The sequence below is a fragment of the Manis pentadactyla genome, chromosome 5 (genome assembly GCF_030020395.1).
Source record: "Manis pentadactyla isolate mManPen7 chromosome 5, mManPen7.hap1, whole genome shotgun sequence".
Taxonomy (NCBI): domain Eukaryota; kingdom Metazoa; phylum Chordata; class Mammalia; order Pholidota; family Manidae; genus Manis; species Manis pentadactyla.
In genome coordinates, this window is record NC_080023.1 from 35,090,135 (window position 1) to 35,107,166 (window position 17,032).

A 17,032-nucleotide genomic window follows, 5' to 3' on the forward strand; every position below is an offset into this window, starting at 1 on the left:
TTGTTGGACTGAGCCCTTTATCATTATGTAATGTCCTTCTTTATCTCTTGTTACTTTCTTTATTTGAAGTCTATTTTGTCTGATACTAGTATTGCAACACCTGTTTTTTTCTCTCTGTTGTTTGCATGAAATATCTTTCTCCATCCCTTGACTTTTAATCTGTGCATGTCTTTGGGTTTGAGGTGAGTCTCTTGTAAGCAGCATATAGATGGGTTTTGCTCTTTTGTCCATTCTATTACTCTGTCTTTTGATTGGTGCATTCAGTCCATTTACATTTAGGGTGATTATTGAAAGATATGTAGTTATTGCCATTTCAGGCTTTAGATTCGTGGTTACCAAAGGTTCAAGGTTAGCTTGTTTGCTGACCTCACTTGCTTATTGAGCTGTTATAAACACAGTCTGATGATTATTTCTTTCCCTTTTTCCTCCTCCTCCATTCTTCATATGTTGGGTGTTTTGTTCTGTGCTCTTTTTAACAGTGCTCCCATCTAGTGCAGTCCCTCTAAAATACCCTGTAGAGGTGGTTTGTGGGAGGTAATTTCCCTCAACTTTTGCTTGTCTGGGAATTGTTTAATCCCTCCTTCATATTTAAATGATAATCGTGCTGGATACAGTATCCTTGGTTCAAGGCCCTTCTGTTTCATTGCATTAAATATATCATGCCATTCTCTTCTGGCCTGTAAGGTTTCTGTTGAGAAGTCTGATGATAGCCTGATGAGTTTTCCTTTGTAGGTGACCTTTTTTCTCCCTCTGGCTGCCTTTAATACTCTGTCGTTGTCCTTGATCTTTGCCATTTTAATTATTATGTGTCTTGGTGGTGTCCTCTTTGGATCCTGTCTCTTGGGAGTTCTGTGTGCCTCCGTAGTCTGAGCAACTATTTCCTCCCCCAGTTTGGGGAAATTCTCAGCAATTATTTCTTCAAAGACACTTTCTATCCCTTTTTCTCTCTCTTCTTCCTCTGGTACCCCTATAATGCAGATATTGTTCCTTTTGGATTGGTCACACAGTTCTCTTAATATTGTTTCATTCCTGGATATCCTTTTATCTCTCTCTGCATCAGCTTCTATGCGTTCCTGTTCGCTGGTTTCTATTCCATCAATGGCCTCTTGCATCTTATCGATTCTGCTTATAAATCCTTCCAGAGTTTGTTTCACTTCTGTTATCTCCCTCCAGACGTCTGTAATCTCCCTCCGGACATCTGTAATCTCCCTCTGGATTTCATCCCTTAGCTCTTGCATATTTCTCTGCAGCTCTGTCAGCATGTTTATGATTTTTATTTTGAATTCTTTTTCAGGGAGTCTGGTTAGGCTTGCCTCTGCAGATCCTTTCTCAGGTGTTGTTTGAAGTATCTTGGACTGGACCAAATTTTTTTGCCTTTTCATGGTGATAGCAGTGGCTGTAGGCAGGTCGCGGGTGTGTCAGCTGGGAGAAGAAAGTCCTTTCCTGCTTGCTGGATGCCTTGTCCTTCTCTGCTGCCTGTGATGGTTACCTGCACTCCTGGAGCAGCCACCGGGTTAGTCCCCTAAGCTGCTGTGGGCGGGGTCTCAGTCAGAGCAGCGCGGAGCACTGCGGGGAGTGGCAGGCATGCCAGGTGTGCTCCTCTGTGCTAGCAGCGACCCTTCCGGGCAGCTCTGTGCCAGCATCAGACTTTGGGTCTGGCCCGGGCGGCTGTGCCTTGGGCTGGGATCCCGGTCGGCTCCTGGGAGCGCGCCTGCTCCCTCTGGCTCCGCTGCAGGTGCGCACAGGCCTCTACCGGGCTCCTCTGGCTCCCCTGCTGCCGGTGCGCACGAGCCACGTTCGGGCTATTCGGTCGTGCCGCTGTGGGTTCACACAAACCTCTCCTGGTCTCCTCTGGTGCCATTGGCGCATCGATCTGCTCTCCGTCCCTTCCGGCGCTGCTGTCGCCAGCACACGCTGCCACTCTCCCGCTACTGGGCCAGTGTGTTGGGGTCCGCGCCAGTTGGAGGAACAACTGGCAGGCTGCTTAGTGCTGTGGGGGGCTTCAGAGCTGCACTGCCTCCCTGGGGTTTTGGGCGCCTAAGTTTCCCCGAGATTCCCAGCTGCTGGCTATGTGTGCCACGACAACTTCGTTCAGCTATGGGGTCCCTGTCTCTTTAAGACTTGCAGAAAAGACTCGCTTTTCTTTTGTCTCAGGGGCGCTGGTTGTGGGGTCCTGCCCACAGGTTTTGCTTTTCCGTTTCTCTAATATCCAGCACCCTGTGCACCTTGTGTCTGCATTCCAGTTACGGATTTCTAGCGCTGGTTGTTTTAGCAGTCCTGGGCTTTCACTCCCTACCCATTCCGACTCCTTTCTTCCCGCTGGGTTTTGGGGTGGGGGAGCATTCGGATCTCTCCTGGCCGCGGCTTGTATCTTACGCCCTTCGTGTGATGCTGAGTTCTCGCAGATGTAGATGTATCCTGGCTGTTTTACTGCATCCACTGGTGTCTCTTTTAGGAATAGTTGTATTTATTCTATTTTCATAAATATATATGTTTTGGGGAGGAGATTTCCTCTGAACTACTCACACCGCCATCTTACCATCTGCCCAAAAAAACATTTCTTAACAAAAATACTAGAGCAGGTTTTAGAAGAGTATTTTAATTGGGGCTCATTTTTATTTGGATACATTGCTGAAAGTAAAAAAATTTTTCAAAGTGGGTAATTAGACTTTTCCTCTAATAATTAGAACCTCCAGAGTTTTTTTTTTTTTAATACTGTTAAGTCAAAGGATCTGTGACGCTCATTACAATTCTGTGTGGGTTTTTATGTTCATTGTTTTTTGCTCTAAAATGGTCCTGGGGCAGCTATAATTAACAATACATATTTATATACTAGTATCTTGACCCTTTGATAGTAAAATGCACAGGTAACCTTGAAGCAGGTTTATAAAATTATTCTTAGTCTATTTTTATATATTGGTAGTTACCAGATTCTCAAGTTTAAAAACATTAGAATCTTATTTTAATTATAAGCAAACTGCCCCCTGGTGGCAAATTTTCTGAAAAATAATTTTAGTGGCTCTCATTCTGCACATAATTAACTATGGCAGGGGTGGCAAGTTGGGGGGCTGCAGAAACATAACTTGACTTCTGATTTTATTTCCAGTTAGTTTTCACATTAAATACATAATCAAAATTACAAAGGACTTCTTAACTCATGATTGCAATCTTATTGTTATAAGGAGTTTTAGACCGTTATCATTGGTTAATAATTGCTGTTATTTTTCAAGATGTCCAAGTGAGCTAATGTTTTTTTCTTATTTATGACGCAAATAGACTTTTTGTCTCTTATCTTAAGACATATCAAAATTCCACAGACAAGCCATTGGAATTCCTGACATAATTTGTGAAGGAAATCTAATGATTAGAGTATAACCCTCATTCAGACCATGTTCACTGAACATACATTTTTATAGTCTTTAGTGACAGTCGAGGGAGAGCAACCCGTGGATGTCCTTTGGGATACCACAATTTGGGTATTCATATGATTAGTTCGTTGTAAAATCTGTAGAATAAGTGATTGAATAGCAGATAACTCTGTAAATTTGCTGTGTGCCCAACCTCAAAAAGATCACTTTAGACACTTTTGTATGCCTTCAAAGTTTTGAGCGGGGATAAGAGAAGGTACTCTTCTGTAAATGAACAGTTTTTGGATATCAATAATGGTGCTCTTATAAATGGGTCTCCTAACTACCATGGCAAGGGGGAAAGAAAAGTTTTGCATAACCATTTATGCCAAATACTCATTTTTTTTCCTTGAGACGGTACATTGTCATGCAGACATAAGAATTTAACACTGGTTAATTTACTGTTATTTCTGTACATACAAACTACTTAGCCCATTCCCTATATTTTCACTTTTTATTTTCACTATTGAGTGGAATATACAAAAAGCTCTTTGAAAAATATAAAGAAGTTTGGGTTGTAATAAACCACAGTAAATCTGGTTGTAAAATCAGTGCAAAGTCATATAGAGTATTTTGAAGATTTTTTGTTTGTGTTTTTTTTTTATTAGTGAATGTTGATCAAGACTCCTAAAAAGAAACAGCCAGGATCCCAAGTTTCAACTAGAGATTTACCCAAAAATAAACTGCAAGGGTAATGCCACACACACCCATGCATCTGGGGCCTTAACAAGTCACTGGTCAGTGGCAGGGCTGTCTGAAGCAATGGGAAGACTGATCTGGCTTAAAAGTACATGGTTCTTCTAAAGGCACTCAAATTAAAAAAATGTTAAACACTGCCAGTCTCACACTGTGGACCCACTTCTGCTGTGAGCCACCAGCTTGGGGTCTTCCTGGGACAGGGCTCTATCCCAGATCATCTTTGACTTCCTGTCCTGGTAAATGGGGCTGGGTTACATTAACCCCAAGAACTCCTTTTGGTGACTAAAACAGGCTTTAAGACCCTTCCCCATCTGTTTCCCTTGTGCTTTATTCTTGTCACAGACTTCCCTGACCCAGGTACCTTTTGGGAAAGAAAATGCAGGCATACCGTGGAGTTACTGCAGGTTCAGTTCTAGACCAGCACAATAAAGTGAATGTTGCAATAAAACAGGTCAAATTAATTTTTTGGTTTCCCAGTCCATATAAAAGTTTATGCTGTAATATATAGTGTGTTAGGAGTGCAGTGGCATGTCTAAACAAAACAATGTACATACCTTAATTTAAACACTATTGCTAAAAAGTGTTAACCATTATCTGAACTTTCAGTGAGTCCTAATCTTTTTGCTGGTGGAGAGTCCTGCCTCGATGTTGATGGCTGCTGAAAGCTGGGGCAATTCTTTAAAATAAGTTAAAATAAAATTATGAAGTTCACCATCACAATTGATTATTCCTTTTATGAACAATGTCTCTGTAGCACGCGATGCTGTTTGATAGCATTTTACCCACAGCAGAATGTCTTTCACAATTGGAGTCAGTCCTCTCAAACCCTGCTGCTGCTTTATCAGTTAAGTTTGTCACACTCTAATTCCCTTGTCATTACAACAATCTTCACAGCATCTTCACCGGGAGTAGATTCCATCTCAAGGAACTACTTTCTTTGCTCTTCCATAGGAAGCAGCTCCTCATTTGCTCAGGTTTTATTAGGAGATGCAGCAATTCAGCCACATCCTCAGGCTCCGCTTCTCATTCTAGTGCTCTTGCTATTACCACCACATCTGCAGTTACTTCCTCCACTGAAGTCTTGAACCCCTCAAAGGCATCATCCATGAGGGTTGGAATCAACTTCTTCCAAACTCCTGATCATGTTGATATTTTGACTTGTTCCCATGAGTCACAAATGTCCTTAATGGCATCTAGAATAGTGAGTCTTTTTCAGAAGGTTTATAATTTACTCTGCCCAGATCCACCCAAGGAATCACTGTCTGTAGCAGTTATGCCTTGCAAAATGTATTTCTTAAAGAATAAGACTTGAAAATCAAAGTGACTGCTTTATCCATAAGCTGTAGAATGAATGTTGTGTCGCAGGCATGTAAACAATACATCGTTGTCCATCTTCATCAGAGTAGAGCTCTTGGATGACGGTGCATTGTCAGCGAGCTGTCATATTTGGAAAACAATCTTATTTTCTGAGCAGGACTTAACTGGACTTAAAATACTCAGTAAACCATGTTGTAAACAGATGTGCTGTCATCCAGGCCTTATGCTGTTTATTATAGAGCACAGGCAAAGTAGACAACATAATTCTTAAGGACCCTAGGATTTTTGAAATGATAAATGAGCAGTGGCTTCAACTTAAAGTCATCAGCTACATGAGACCCTAACAAGAGTCAGTCTGTTCTTGCTTTGAATCCAGGTACTGACTTCTCTCAAGCTGTGAAAGTCCTAGATGGCATCCTCTTCCAATGGAAGACTGTTTTGTCTACATTGCAATCTGTTGTTTAGTGTAGCCACCCTTTCATTATCTTAGCTCGAACTTCTGGATAACTTGATTCAGCTTCTACATCACTTGCTGCTTCACCTTGCACTTTTGTTACTGAGATGGCTTCTTTTCCTCATGAACCATTGTTCTGCTAGCTTCCAACTTTTTTCCTGCAGCTTCCTCACCTCTCAGCCTTCACAGAATTGAAGAAACTTATGGTCTTGCTCTGGTCTAGGCTTTGGTTTAAAGGAATGTTTGGCTGGTTAGATCTATGCAGACCACTCAAGCAATAAGGCTGCTTCACTGTGTTTGCTGAAGTAGCACTTTTAATTTCCTTCAAGAGCTTTTCCTTTGCATTCACAAGTTGGCTGTTTGGCACAAAAAGCCTAACCTTCAGCCTGTCCTGGCTTTCGACATGCCTTCCTCACTAAGCTTAATCATTCATAGCTTTTGATTTAAAGTTAAGAGATGTGGGACTCTTCCTTTCACTTGAACACTGGGGGGATATTAACTGGCCCAATTTCAGTATCAGGGTATCAGGGAATTTGGTGGCACAAGGAGAGAGCAGGACAGGGGCGATTGGCCAGTTAATGGAGCAGTCAGAACACAAAATTTATGATAATGTTTGCCATCTTATATGTGTGTGGTTTGTGCCACCACAGAACAATTACAATAGTAACGTCAAATATCACTGATCACAAATCACAATAATGAAAAAGTTTGAAATATTGTGAGAATTACCAAAATGTGACACAGACTCAAAGTGAGCAAATGCTAATGCAAAATGGCACCAATAGACGTTTTTGATGCAGGGTTGTCACAAACCTTCAATTTGCACTGAATGCAGTATCTCCAAGGAGCAATAAAGCAAAGCACAATGAAACAAGGTATTCCTGTAGTTACTACTGAAACCTGGGTCTGACCTGAACTCTGTGCTATTACTATTCTATCAGAGTATCATGTGATTTCCAAAATTTAAACTTTGAAAATTCAAAATTTTAGAGTACCTGGGTAGGGGAGAAAAAGGGAGGTAGTCATCATTCCAAACACCAATTATTACTAAACAGTGCCTGGAAAATAATTATTTATTTTCTGACTGGGATATAGATAAGTGGGAAATTACATTAACAATTAGTTTATTCAGTAAAGCACTACACAGAATTGTTCTAAATTACAGATGGTGATGACAGCCAAAAAGTTTTGAGCCATTATATGTAAAGCACTGTTCTAAACATTCTATGTGCTTGAGCTTGTTTTAACACCTCACAGTGTATGGGGTATTTATGTTCCCCATTTTACAGGTAAAACAGATCACACCGCTAAAAAAATGTTACCAGGTCAGACTCAAGAGCCCTGCAGCTTGGTCATGCTCTGCTGCCTCCAGTGATAATCAGTGGCCTTATCTCTGCTACCTCCTTGGTATCTCACTTAGAATAAGAATTAAGTCCCTCCCAATTTCTGGCCGAGTCCCTAAAGAAGATAGAATTGCACTTCTGGGCTATGCTCTCCACACATTACAGATAAATTTAGTTTTGAGCATTTCTTAGGCTCTTTTTGCATCCTTATGCATATGTTTATGATAGTTTAGAGAGAGTGTGTTTTGGAGAGGACTTTTAATCATTTACTGATTTTGAAGATCTACTGGAGAGAGCTCTTAACAATTACAGAGGCTGATCTGATTTTGCCGAGTAATAGTAATTTTGTTTTCTGCCCCTTGCATATGTCCCTGGAATTGTGAGAGTAAAAAAAAAAAAATCCAACTGTCAACACAAGACTCTATTTTAATGAGGAGGAAAAAAATCTCTTAACACATCTAAAGTTTCTTTTTTGTCCAGTGAAGTGTTGACTTAAAATATGGTAATAGAAGTTTTGACCAACACTGACTCATGAAGTAGGATCTAGAGGAAAGTTCTCTAAATTCCATGAGCCCCAGAATCTCCTAATGTAAAATGAGAAGCATAATATACAGTGTAGGTGTTTGTACAAACGTTTACATTATACAAACATGTTCATCTCCCAACAATCCTCAAAATTTTCTCTACTGACCACATTCTACACATGAGGAAATTGAGGCCCAGGGAAGCTAAGAGAATGTCTGAATTTGGAACCACCATTTATGGTCTTTCTGAAATTACTCCTTATGTTATATGTATTTGTAACTCCTTGATCATGCTTTAACATTTAAGCTGGTATACCATCAGTTGAATCCGTCAGTAGAAAGAAAACTGAGACATCCTGAATAAAAAAGCCCAGAGAATATGGCAAAACATTTACTTATGTTTCCCATGGAGTCCCATAGAGCCCACCTCAGATAATGAATTCTAAAGGCTTCACTAATAGAGGGTGCTTAACAATATTTTTTTAAATTGAAGTATAGTTGATATACAATATTAGTTTCACATGCACGTGACTTGACAATTACGTACATTATGAAATGCCTATATTAAGTAGTTACCATCCATTGCCATACAAATTACAATATTATTGACTGTATTCCTTATACTGTACTTATCTTCCTAACAATTTTATAATTGCAAGTCTGTACCTCTTTATTCCCTTTTATTTTGCCCATCACCCCACCCCACCCCCACCCCTCCGGCAACACCCAGTTTGTTCTCTGTATTTATGAGTCTATTAGTTTCGTTTGTTCATTTTGTTCTTTAGATTCCACATATAAGTGAAATCATATGGTATTTGTCTTTCTATGACTTATTTCACTTAGCATAATACTCTCTAGGTCCATCCATATTGTGGTGAATGACAAGAGTTTATTCTTTTTATGGCTGAGCAATATGCCATTGTACATACATCCCCTGTTTTCTTTATTCATCTACTATCAATGGGCACTGAGGTAAATGATGCTGCAATAAACACAAAGCTGGATATATATTTTTAATTTAGTGTTTTTGTTTCCTTCAGTTAAATACCCAGAAGTGGAATTACTGAGTTCTGTGGTATTTCTCTTTTTAATTTTGAGGAACTTCATGTTTTCCATAGTGGCTGCATCATTTTACATTTCCAACAGTGGTGCACAAGGGTTCCTTTTTCTCCACGTGCTCACCAACTCTTGTTATTTCTTATCTCTTTGATGATGACCATTATAACAAGTGTGAAGTAATACCTCATAGTGGTTTTGATGTGCATTTCCCTGATGATTAATGTTGCACATCTTTTCCTGTGTCCATTGGCCATCTGTATGTTGTCTTTGGAAAAATGTCTGTTCAGGTCCTTTGCCCAGTTTTTAATCGTATTTATTTATATATTTTGGTGTTGAGTTGAATGAGTAATAAAAGGGTGTTTTTAAAATTATGTTACCTGTGGCTAAGGAGAGAAAGTATCAGTGCCATGAGGAAAGATCTAATTATATGAGAGATTTTATCTTGCGGTTAGACACCCATAAGGATTTCCCCTCACCTCATACACACTAAAGTTCTGAACTTGCCCACGATCAATAGCAGAAACAGTTGAACCACAAAAAGATTGACATCATTCTTTGGCAGCAAGACCCAAGAAGAGCTGGAGCTGGGTCTTTAAGGAAACAGTGAGTTTATCAGAAGGACTAACACTCTGTGTGCGTGTGTGTGTATGTATAGAGCTGTGCTGTCCAACAGAAATATAATGGAAGGCACAAATGTGGACCACAAATATAATTTTAAATTTTCTAGTAGCACATTAAAAACAGTAAAAAGAAATAAGTGAATTAATTTTTGTAATGTTTTATTTAATCCACTATATCCAAAATATTATTTCAAGTTAATATATTTTATATTTTTTCATATTTGAAATTGTCATATATTTTCTTCTTATAGTACATCTTAATTCTGACTAGCCATATATCAAATGCCCACACACTCTACATATGACTAGTGGCTAATGTATCAGACAATGCAGATTTGAAGGTATGAAGGAAATGGTTGGAGATTCTGTGATGACCTTGGTCTTACCACAGGTTGCTCCCCCAGAGTCTAGGACTAAGACTCCATTCTGTGAATGGAGTTAAGGGGCAAGCTGAATAGATTAAAATAGTGACTGTAGTCTCTGCTGGCTTGTGTACTTTGTGTGATTTGGATTACATGGCTGGGAAATGAAGTTGTGATTGAACATTCTTTGGGATTTTGTGTGTACATTACATTGGTCAACATTAATAATACTTTGTTATAGATAAAACCACCTTTGTCTTCAATAATATGGTATATTAGTCTGCTTGAGCTGCCATAACAAAATACCATAGATTGGGTGATTTAAACAACAGAAATTTATTTTCTCCTAGCTCTGGAGGCTAGGAAGTCCAAAGCCAATGTGCCAGCAAGGTAGATTTCATTCTAAGGCCTCTTCTCTTGGCTTGTGGTTAGCCACTGTCTCATTGTAAGTTCAGGTGGGTGTACATGGAGAGAGAAAAGATCTCTCCTCCTCTTACAAGCCCACCATTCCTATTGGCTTAGGGCCCTACCCTTATGGCCTCATTTATCCTTGATTACCTCCTAAAGGTCCTATCTCCAAACATAATCACATTAGGGGTTAGGACTTCAACATAAGAATGTGGAGGGGAGACATAATTCTGTGAGTTAAAGGACCTGGCTGAGTTCTAGGCTGGCTCTGCCACTTAATAGCAGGTGACCTGAGGCAAGTTCCTTATATGTCTAGGTCTCACCTTCCTTATCTGTAAAATAGGCAATATTTCTCTCTTAAGGTGGTTGTCAGTTTAACAGTGGATGTTAAAGTACTTTGTAAACTCTAGTACTATTTAAATTTTTGATGTCAAATTACGATGTCTTGCACATAATAAGCTCTGAAAATAATTTATTTTTAAATAACTCCAACATAGTAATGATATATATCACTATATGTATCAGATGTTAACACTAAAGCTTTATGTCAATGTAAAAGGCTTTATATTAATAGCTAATAATGTTGAGAATCCATGTTTCTGCCTTTTGATTCTTAGAAAACATACTAAATCAGATATGCTAATCTTAGTTGTCAGAAGTTATAGTTCATCAGTATGTCCCCAAGCCAAACTGTCACTAAATTGTTAATTATACTTTCAATTCAACATATATCCAGAATCAGACTACTTCTCTTCACACACCATAATTACCACCAATGACCAAACCACCTTCATCTCTGTCCTACACTGTTAATATAGCTTCCTCACTTTCCTCTTTCTTCTGCTTTTGTCCACCCCTTCCCCTATTTCTTTTCTCAGGGATCCTGTTAACTCATACACCAGCACATCTTCTCTGCTGAAATCCTAGAGCTTCCACTCTAGAAGCCCATGCAATAAGCTGCCAGCACCTACTTAATCACTCTCCTCTCCCAGGACTTTTGCACCTGTTTAGTGTTCCAGTCACATGGGCTTCCTTGCCCTTTCTGGAATGTGTCAAACACATTACTACTCCAAGCACACAAGTACTCCTTCTGTCTCTTCCACCTCGAATGTTGTCCTAGATATCCATTTGACTCATTCCTTTTCCTTCTTCAGCTATTTATTCAAATGTCACTTTGGTGACAACCTTCCTGACCATCCTATTTAAATATGCTACATCCCACTCTACACTGTCATTTCTTCTTCTCCTTCCCTGCTTTACTTTTCCATAGTACTTACCATTGGCTTCTAATGGTTATCCCATTGCACATAGAATTAACATATAATGATTTGTCATCTGTCTCCCTACCAGAGTGTAAGTTTCATTAGAACGAGAATGTTTGTTTTTTTCATTGTTAAAAGCCAGCTCCTCATAGTAGGGACTCTATAATAAACATACACTTAATGCTTGAAACAAAACCCATGCTAGTTAATTAAACAGAAAAGGATCTTTTCCAAAGATACTGTGTGGCTGACGAAATCTGGATGGAGTGGAGACTCAGGCTTGGAAGCTATATAACTGGGAATGATGCAGCATCTTAATGTGGTTTTCACTGAAGTCACTCTGCAGCACTTCTGTCCCTACTACCTGTGGAAACTGGCTATACCTTTGCCTCACACTTCTCCCCTCACCAAAATATGTTCCATGAGGTGCCCTGCTTTTCATTACTTTCTTTCAGATTGATGCCTCTCAGAGACTCCTTATGGTTGGTTGGATCCTCTGTCACATCGGTGGGTCCTAGCTGCAAAAGAGCCTGGTAAAGCAAGTTCCAGCCTTCTGCCCTGGGGAGGTGGATCCACATGGTGGGAAATTCTCCAGATACTGACGTATGTTCAAAATATGCTGAGCAGACAAAAAATATGATAAATGTCCTTCACTAGCATTAAATACTATCATTAAAAAAAATGGATAACTGAATTGAATTGAAAACATTGTATCTAATCCAGCATTTATTTCCAGTAGCAACTATTAAGCAATCTGTCTGCTTTCAAATGTACTTTTCTTCATTTTTGACTTTTTTCTGAGCTTTATCAGCTGAATATTTTCTCATTTGATATCCTGTTAAGTAATAACCAAAACCCATTGCCTGGAATATGGTTTCCATCATAAGCTTGTACTCCTTGGCTGGGGGGTGGAGTGAGTAAACAACTCTATGCTTTACTTATGGAAAAGGAAAAAAAGGGTAAGCCCTAGAAAAAGCAGCCAGGATTTATAATACTGGGCTGTTTCAGACCTTCTTGTCTGTTTCCAAAGAAACTACTGTCAGTGAGCAACCTGCTGCCCAGTTCAAATCATGTATTAGATTCTATAACTAGTCTTGATACCATTTAACTGATTTTCCTATATTCCTTCTTTCTTTTTTTTCCAAGTATGGAACAGGAATGACTGCTGTAAATTAGATATTTAAGTTTAGAATTCACTGTCATTATTGCACAATTTAGTTGCTCAAATAACACATAGCAGATGCAAGTTAATGAATAATTATTTTTTGTACTCTGGCCTCTGATTCCGATTCATTTGTCACAGCCACGGGGGTTTAGTACTTACACTTTAAACACTTTAAAAATATTGTTAGCTATTTCAAAAACATTTTTGCTGCTTATTTATTTCCTCTTGTTCATTTAGTTCTTTTCTATTTATTAAATTCTCCCATGTACACTGAATTTTTGGAAAGTCTCATGGCTCTGTATGGTGTACTGTTTAAGTATGAAAAGGAATGCGAAATTCTTCAACTGATTTATTCCTTATTATAAATAAGTCAAAGTCCCAGTCAAGCTTGTTTGCCATTTCAAAGGCACAGTTTATGCCTCAGCTTTTAAGAGCATATTTTCAGCTTGTCACAAAGCAAGCTTTGGCCTCCATTCTTCAAGGTTGGCTCCTTCCTAACCAGGAAGCAGGGCAGGGACAGGGTTCTTTTCTTCCAATTTCAGTTTCTCTATAGCTGCTTGTGTCCTTAAGTGGATATGGCATAGACAAAATTAATGCCAGAATGGACTTAATTCAACCTCTTTAAAAAAATGGCTAAGAAGTGAAGTTCTGGATATTTTTAGAAACAGCAAATAATCTGTGTAAAATTTCACAGAAATCTGATATAGACTGATGTCAGATAAAATTATTTCCAGCAAGTTACCCAAAGACAAGAAAAGGAGTTGGAGGTATTAGTAGAAAGTGTAGTAAAGTAGGTGGGAACAAAGGTGGTGCAGTGAAGCATATCCATGCTACTGAAATACAGAGAAAATGGGCTCACAGGAGGCTAAGAAAAATAAAATAGAGCAAGATTCTAGCTGTTTATCTTTTTGCCTTCCTTTTCCCACTTGTATAAATATTTGAGGCAAGAAGATGAGAAATACTGACTCCTGTCCCTTTCTCCCTTGTTCCCAACAGTGACGCTGAAGTGGCTTCAGACACAGAGTGAGCTGGTAAGGCCAGAGGGGCAGAATTATGAAGGTTATGAAGGTTCCAATGAAGAAATAGAGAGATGGTGGATGAGTAAACTGAGTGGAATGATGGGAACAAAGCATGTAGATGAGAGGGAAAGTATCCTAGAGGCTGAGAAAGCCTGTAAGGAGTATAGGTCAAAAGTCATGTAACAAAGGGGCAAGACTTACTTCTAGGATTCTTTATATCTTTTTTGAGAGGGAAGGAGAGTGGATCAGAAAAAGAAGTGGATTGAAAGTTCTCTGTAGGGCTGAAGTTACACAGATTTTACAGAAATGACCTTAACTTTCTCACTGAAAGAGCCTATGGACTAAAGTAGAATGAAAACAGTTATGTAGTTCTTAAAATTTTCACTCATTCATTCACTCACTCATATACTTCCTATGTCCCATGCACTATATTGTACACTAGACTTAAGGATTGAGAGATGAGTAAGAAACAATCCGTTTAAATATATACAGAGTGTACTAGGGGAGACAAGGATGTGTAACCAGTTTGAGTCTCAAGAGGCATTAAGTATAAAAGTTTAATATTTTTTATGTTTGGCACTTTGTCAAACTTCATTGCTTATGGGTATAACAATAACTGACCTCCTTAGTTATTAACACTGTCTTTCCAGGTTTGGAGATTTAGTCCTATTCATTTAAAACATTAATCTCATACTTAATTTAAAAAGACTTATGCTGCCTATTAGGGTACACTAGACCTGTGGTTCCAACTCGCTGTGCACACACCTTTCTCTTCCATGTGCTTGCTCTTCTAATAGGGTCAGGACATCAAGGAAAACAGCAGTATCTTAAGTGCCTGAGTGTGGTAAGGTTGTTGTCTCTTTTCTGTAGGTCATTATGGCTTACTTAGCTCACTGTCAGTGAGGATGCATGGGGATCCCAACAGGCCCCCTTGAGAAACTCAGTCCCAAGCTGCCCCCATGCTTTGGTAGGTCCTTGCAATACCTGCTGTAACTGTCAGCTGATGCCTAGTTGGCAGTAGTGTATTACATTCATCTGATACGTATCTCTTGACCCATGCATGTGTGGTGTTCTATGGCAAGTTTATAGGTCTTAATCTCCTTTTCTTTCTGTGATCCCAGCTTCAGGTCTGTAGGGTCAGACAGGATCCAAAGTCCAATCACAGAAATTTTCTCTGCTGTCTGTATCATTTCTCCCTAGTGCTCAAAATTTCCTCTAAATTCATAGCACTGGGACAGGTCACTAAGCTTGGTGGCTAAGTAAATATCTAACTGGGGGTGGAAATACCAGTCTTCTCTTCTTGAAGACACCACAAAACTTTGCAAGTACCATGGAATAGGTACACATTTCCTAAATAGAACACAAAACTCATTTAACTATTAATGAAACAGGTCGATAATCTGGACAAATCAGTAATTTAACATTAAGAACTTCCTTTCAACAAATACAACACTAAGAAAATGGTAAGACAATTCATAAAGTAGAAGAAGATATCTGTAATATCCAACAAAGACTTGTTTCCAGAATAGAGCTCATAGTAGTCAATAAGAAAAGCACAAACTAACTGTGCAAACATCCTGAATAGGATATGAGAGGATATCCAAGTGGCCAGTATACACTTGAAAAGGTATCCAGCTTCATTTATCATCATGGAAATGCAAATTAATACCACAATGTGATAGCACTCCATACTAACTATGATGACTAAAATTAAAAAAAGATAGCAAATGTCTGTGCAGTTGTGAGCAAACAACTAGAGAAGACAGAAAATTAAAAAATAAGCACATAATTTCTAATAGTAGTATTAGTAGTAGTAACACTAATCACCATGCCCTGCTTAGTATATTACAGGCAGATGCTCAATGTGTCTCAAGTAGAGCAGTAACTCCCATGTTGCTGTTGGGAGTAGTATTGGTACAACTATTGGAAAACTGCTAGTAACTGCTAAAACTGGAAGTTTGTATACCTTATGACCCAGTAATTTCAGTCCAAGGAATATACCCTTTAGAAACACATACACATGTCCACAATAATTTGTAATAGTCCCAATAGTCAGACAATTTAGTATCATGATGATCACAATAAAATGGTATAAAAAATATGGGGAAACACTCTTCCCTGCATTTCAGAAAACAATGAAAGACTACATTGTCATTCATCTTTTCAAAGACCTTATATTTTTTTCCAAAGGACAAAACCCACTGACCTAGAAAGTTTAGTGTGGTGGCAAAGAGCAAGATCTTTGCCCCTTAATTTTTTAACTTCTTCAGGTGTTGTGAATCAGATAATGTACATGCAGGGCATGGTGATGAGTGTTACTACTAATAATACTACTATTAGAAATTATGTGCTTATTTTTTAATTTTCTGTCTTCTCTAGTAGAAAATAAACTCCATGATGCTGGAATCTTACCTGCTTAGTATATTACAGGCAGATGCTTCAATGTGTCTCAAGTAGAGCAATAATAATAAGCAAGTCTCTTGGTAGGATGAAATTTCTCAATTTAGGGTCAAAGGGTAAATACTCCTAAGGAACTCTTAACACTGACACTGCTTTAAATTTTCAGCACTTGGGGAAATTTTGAGGACTATCCAGCAGAACAGTATATCACGACAAAATAGGGGCAAACACCAAGGCAACTGCCTAAGTATTTGAATCCATGTCCATGAAGACCTTATGTGATACAGCATTGTGAGGATAACACAGATAACACAGCATGTCCCACTTTATTCCTCAAACTTACTTGGCAAGTCAAGGCCTTGGGAGGTTTATCAAAATTAATATATTTCAAGTTACACAACAGTTATATCAGGGGAAAGGAGGGTAGGAAAAAACACCTGGTGAAAATGTACTATACACAAACATTATGTACAACATGTCACACAACTGTGTCATTAAAATTATTTTAACCTGCAAAAAATGTATTTTAAAAAGTTTCTTATCATGAAAGGAATGAATATTCCTCTAAGAATGATTAGAAAATACATATAAACAAAAAGAAAATTAAAATCCTATTGTACATAATAAAAATAAACCCTAAGAAGCCTAGATCAGTTTTGACTAAGATAACAGAATCCAAAACATTTAGGTTAGGATTACAGCAAAGGCTAATGGATATTTACATAGTTATCATATAATTAGAGTTAAAACTTTTATGTTTTTCATATAAAATGGAATTTGTTAGACTCTATTTAAAAGTAAGGGATAGGAACTTTCCAGTAGTTTTCAAATTTGAGTAATCTTGAGGTTATGAATATACGTAGAATGTCATTTCTTAACGTTTGTCCTTTCAATGTTTTAAACCGCCAATGGAAGTTAAAGTCGCTTACCATTCTTGTGATAATCACGATTACCTCACTAACCTGGTTATACTTACGTCGGCATAAAAGCCTG

At 38.5% G+C, this 17,032-nt stretch overlaps 1 protein-coding gene across 1 annotated transcript in view; it reads left to right on the top strand.

Annotated features, from left to right (window-relative positions):
* Positions 1 to 13,143, top strand: part of TMEM33 (transmembrane protein 33) — a 40,454-nt gene extending 27,311 nt beyond the window's left edge. The window contains exon 8 of the mRNA XM_057502183.1: positions 11,911 to 13,143. Coding sequence (XP_057358166.1) covers positions 11,911 to 11,992 — 82 coding nt within the window. The 3' untranslated portion in view covers positions 11,993 to 13,143. The remainder of the gene's footprint in view (positions 1 to 11,910) is intronic.
* Positions 13,144 to 17,032: the final 3,889 nt, after the last annotated feature.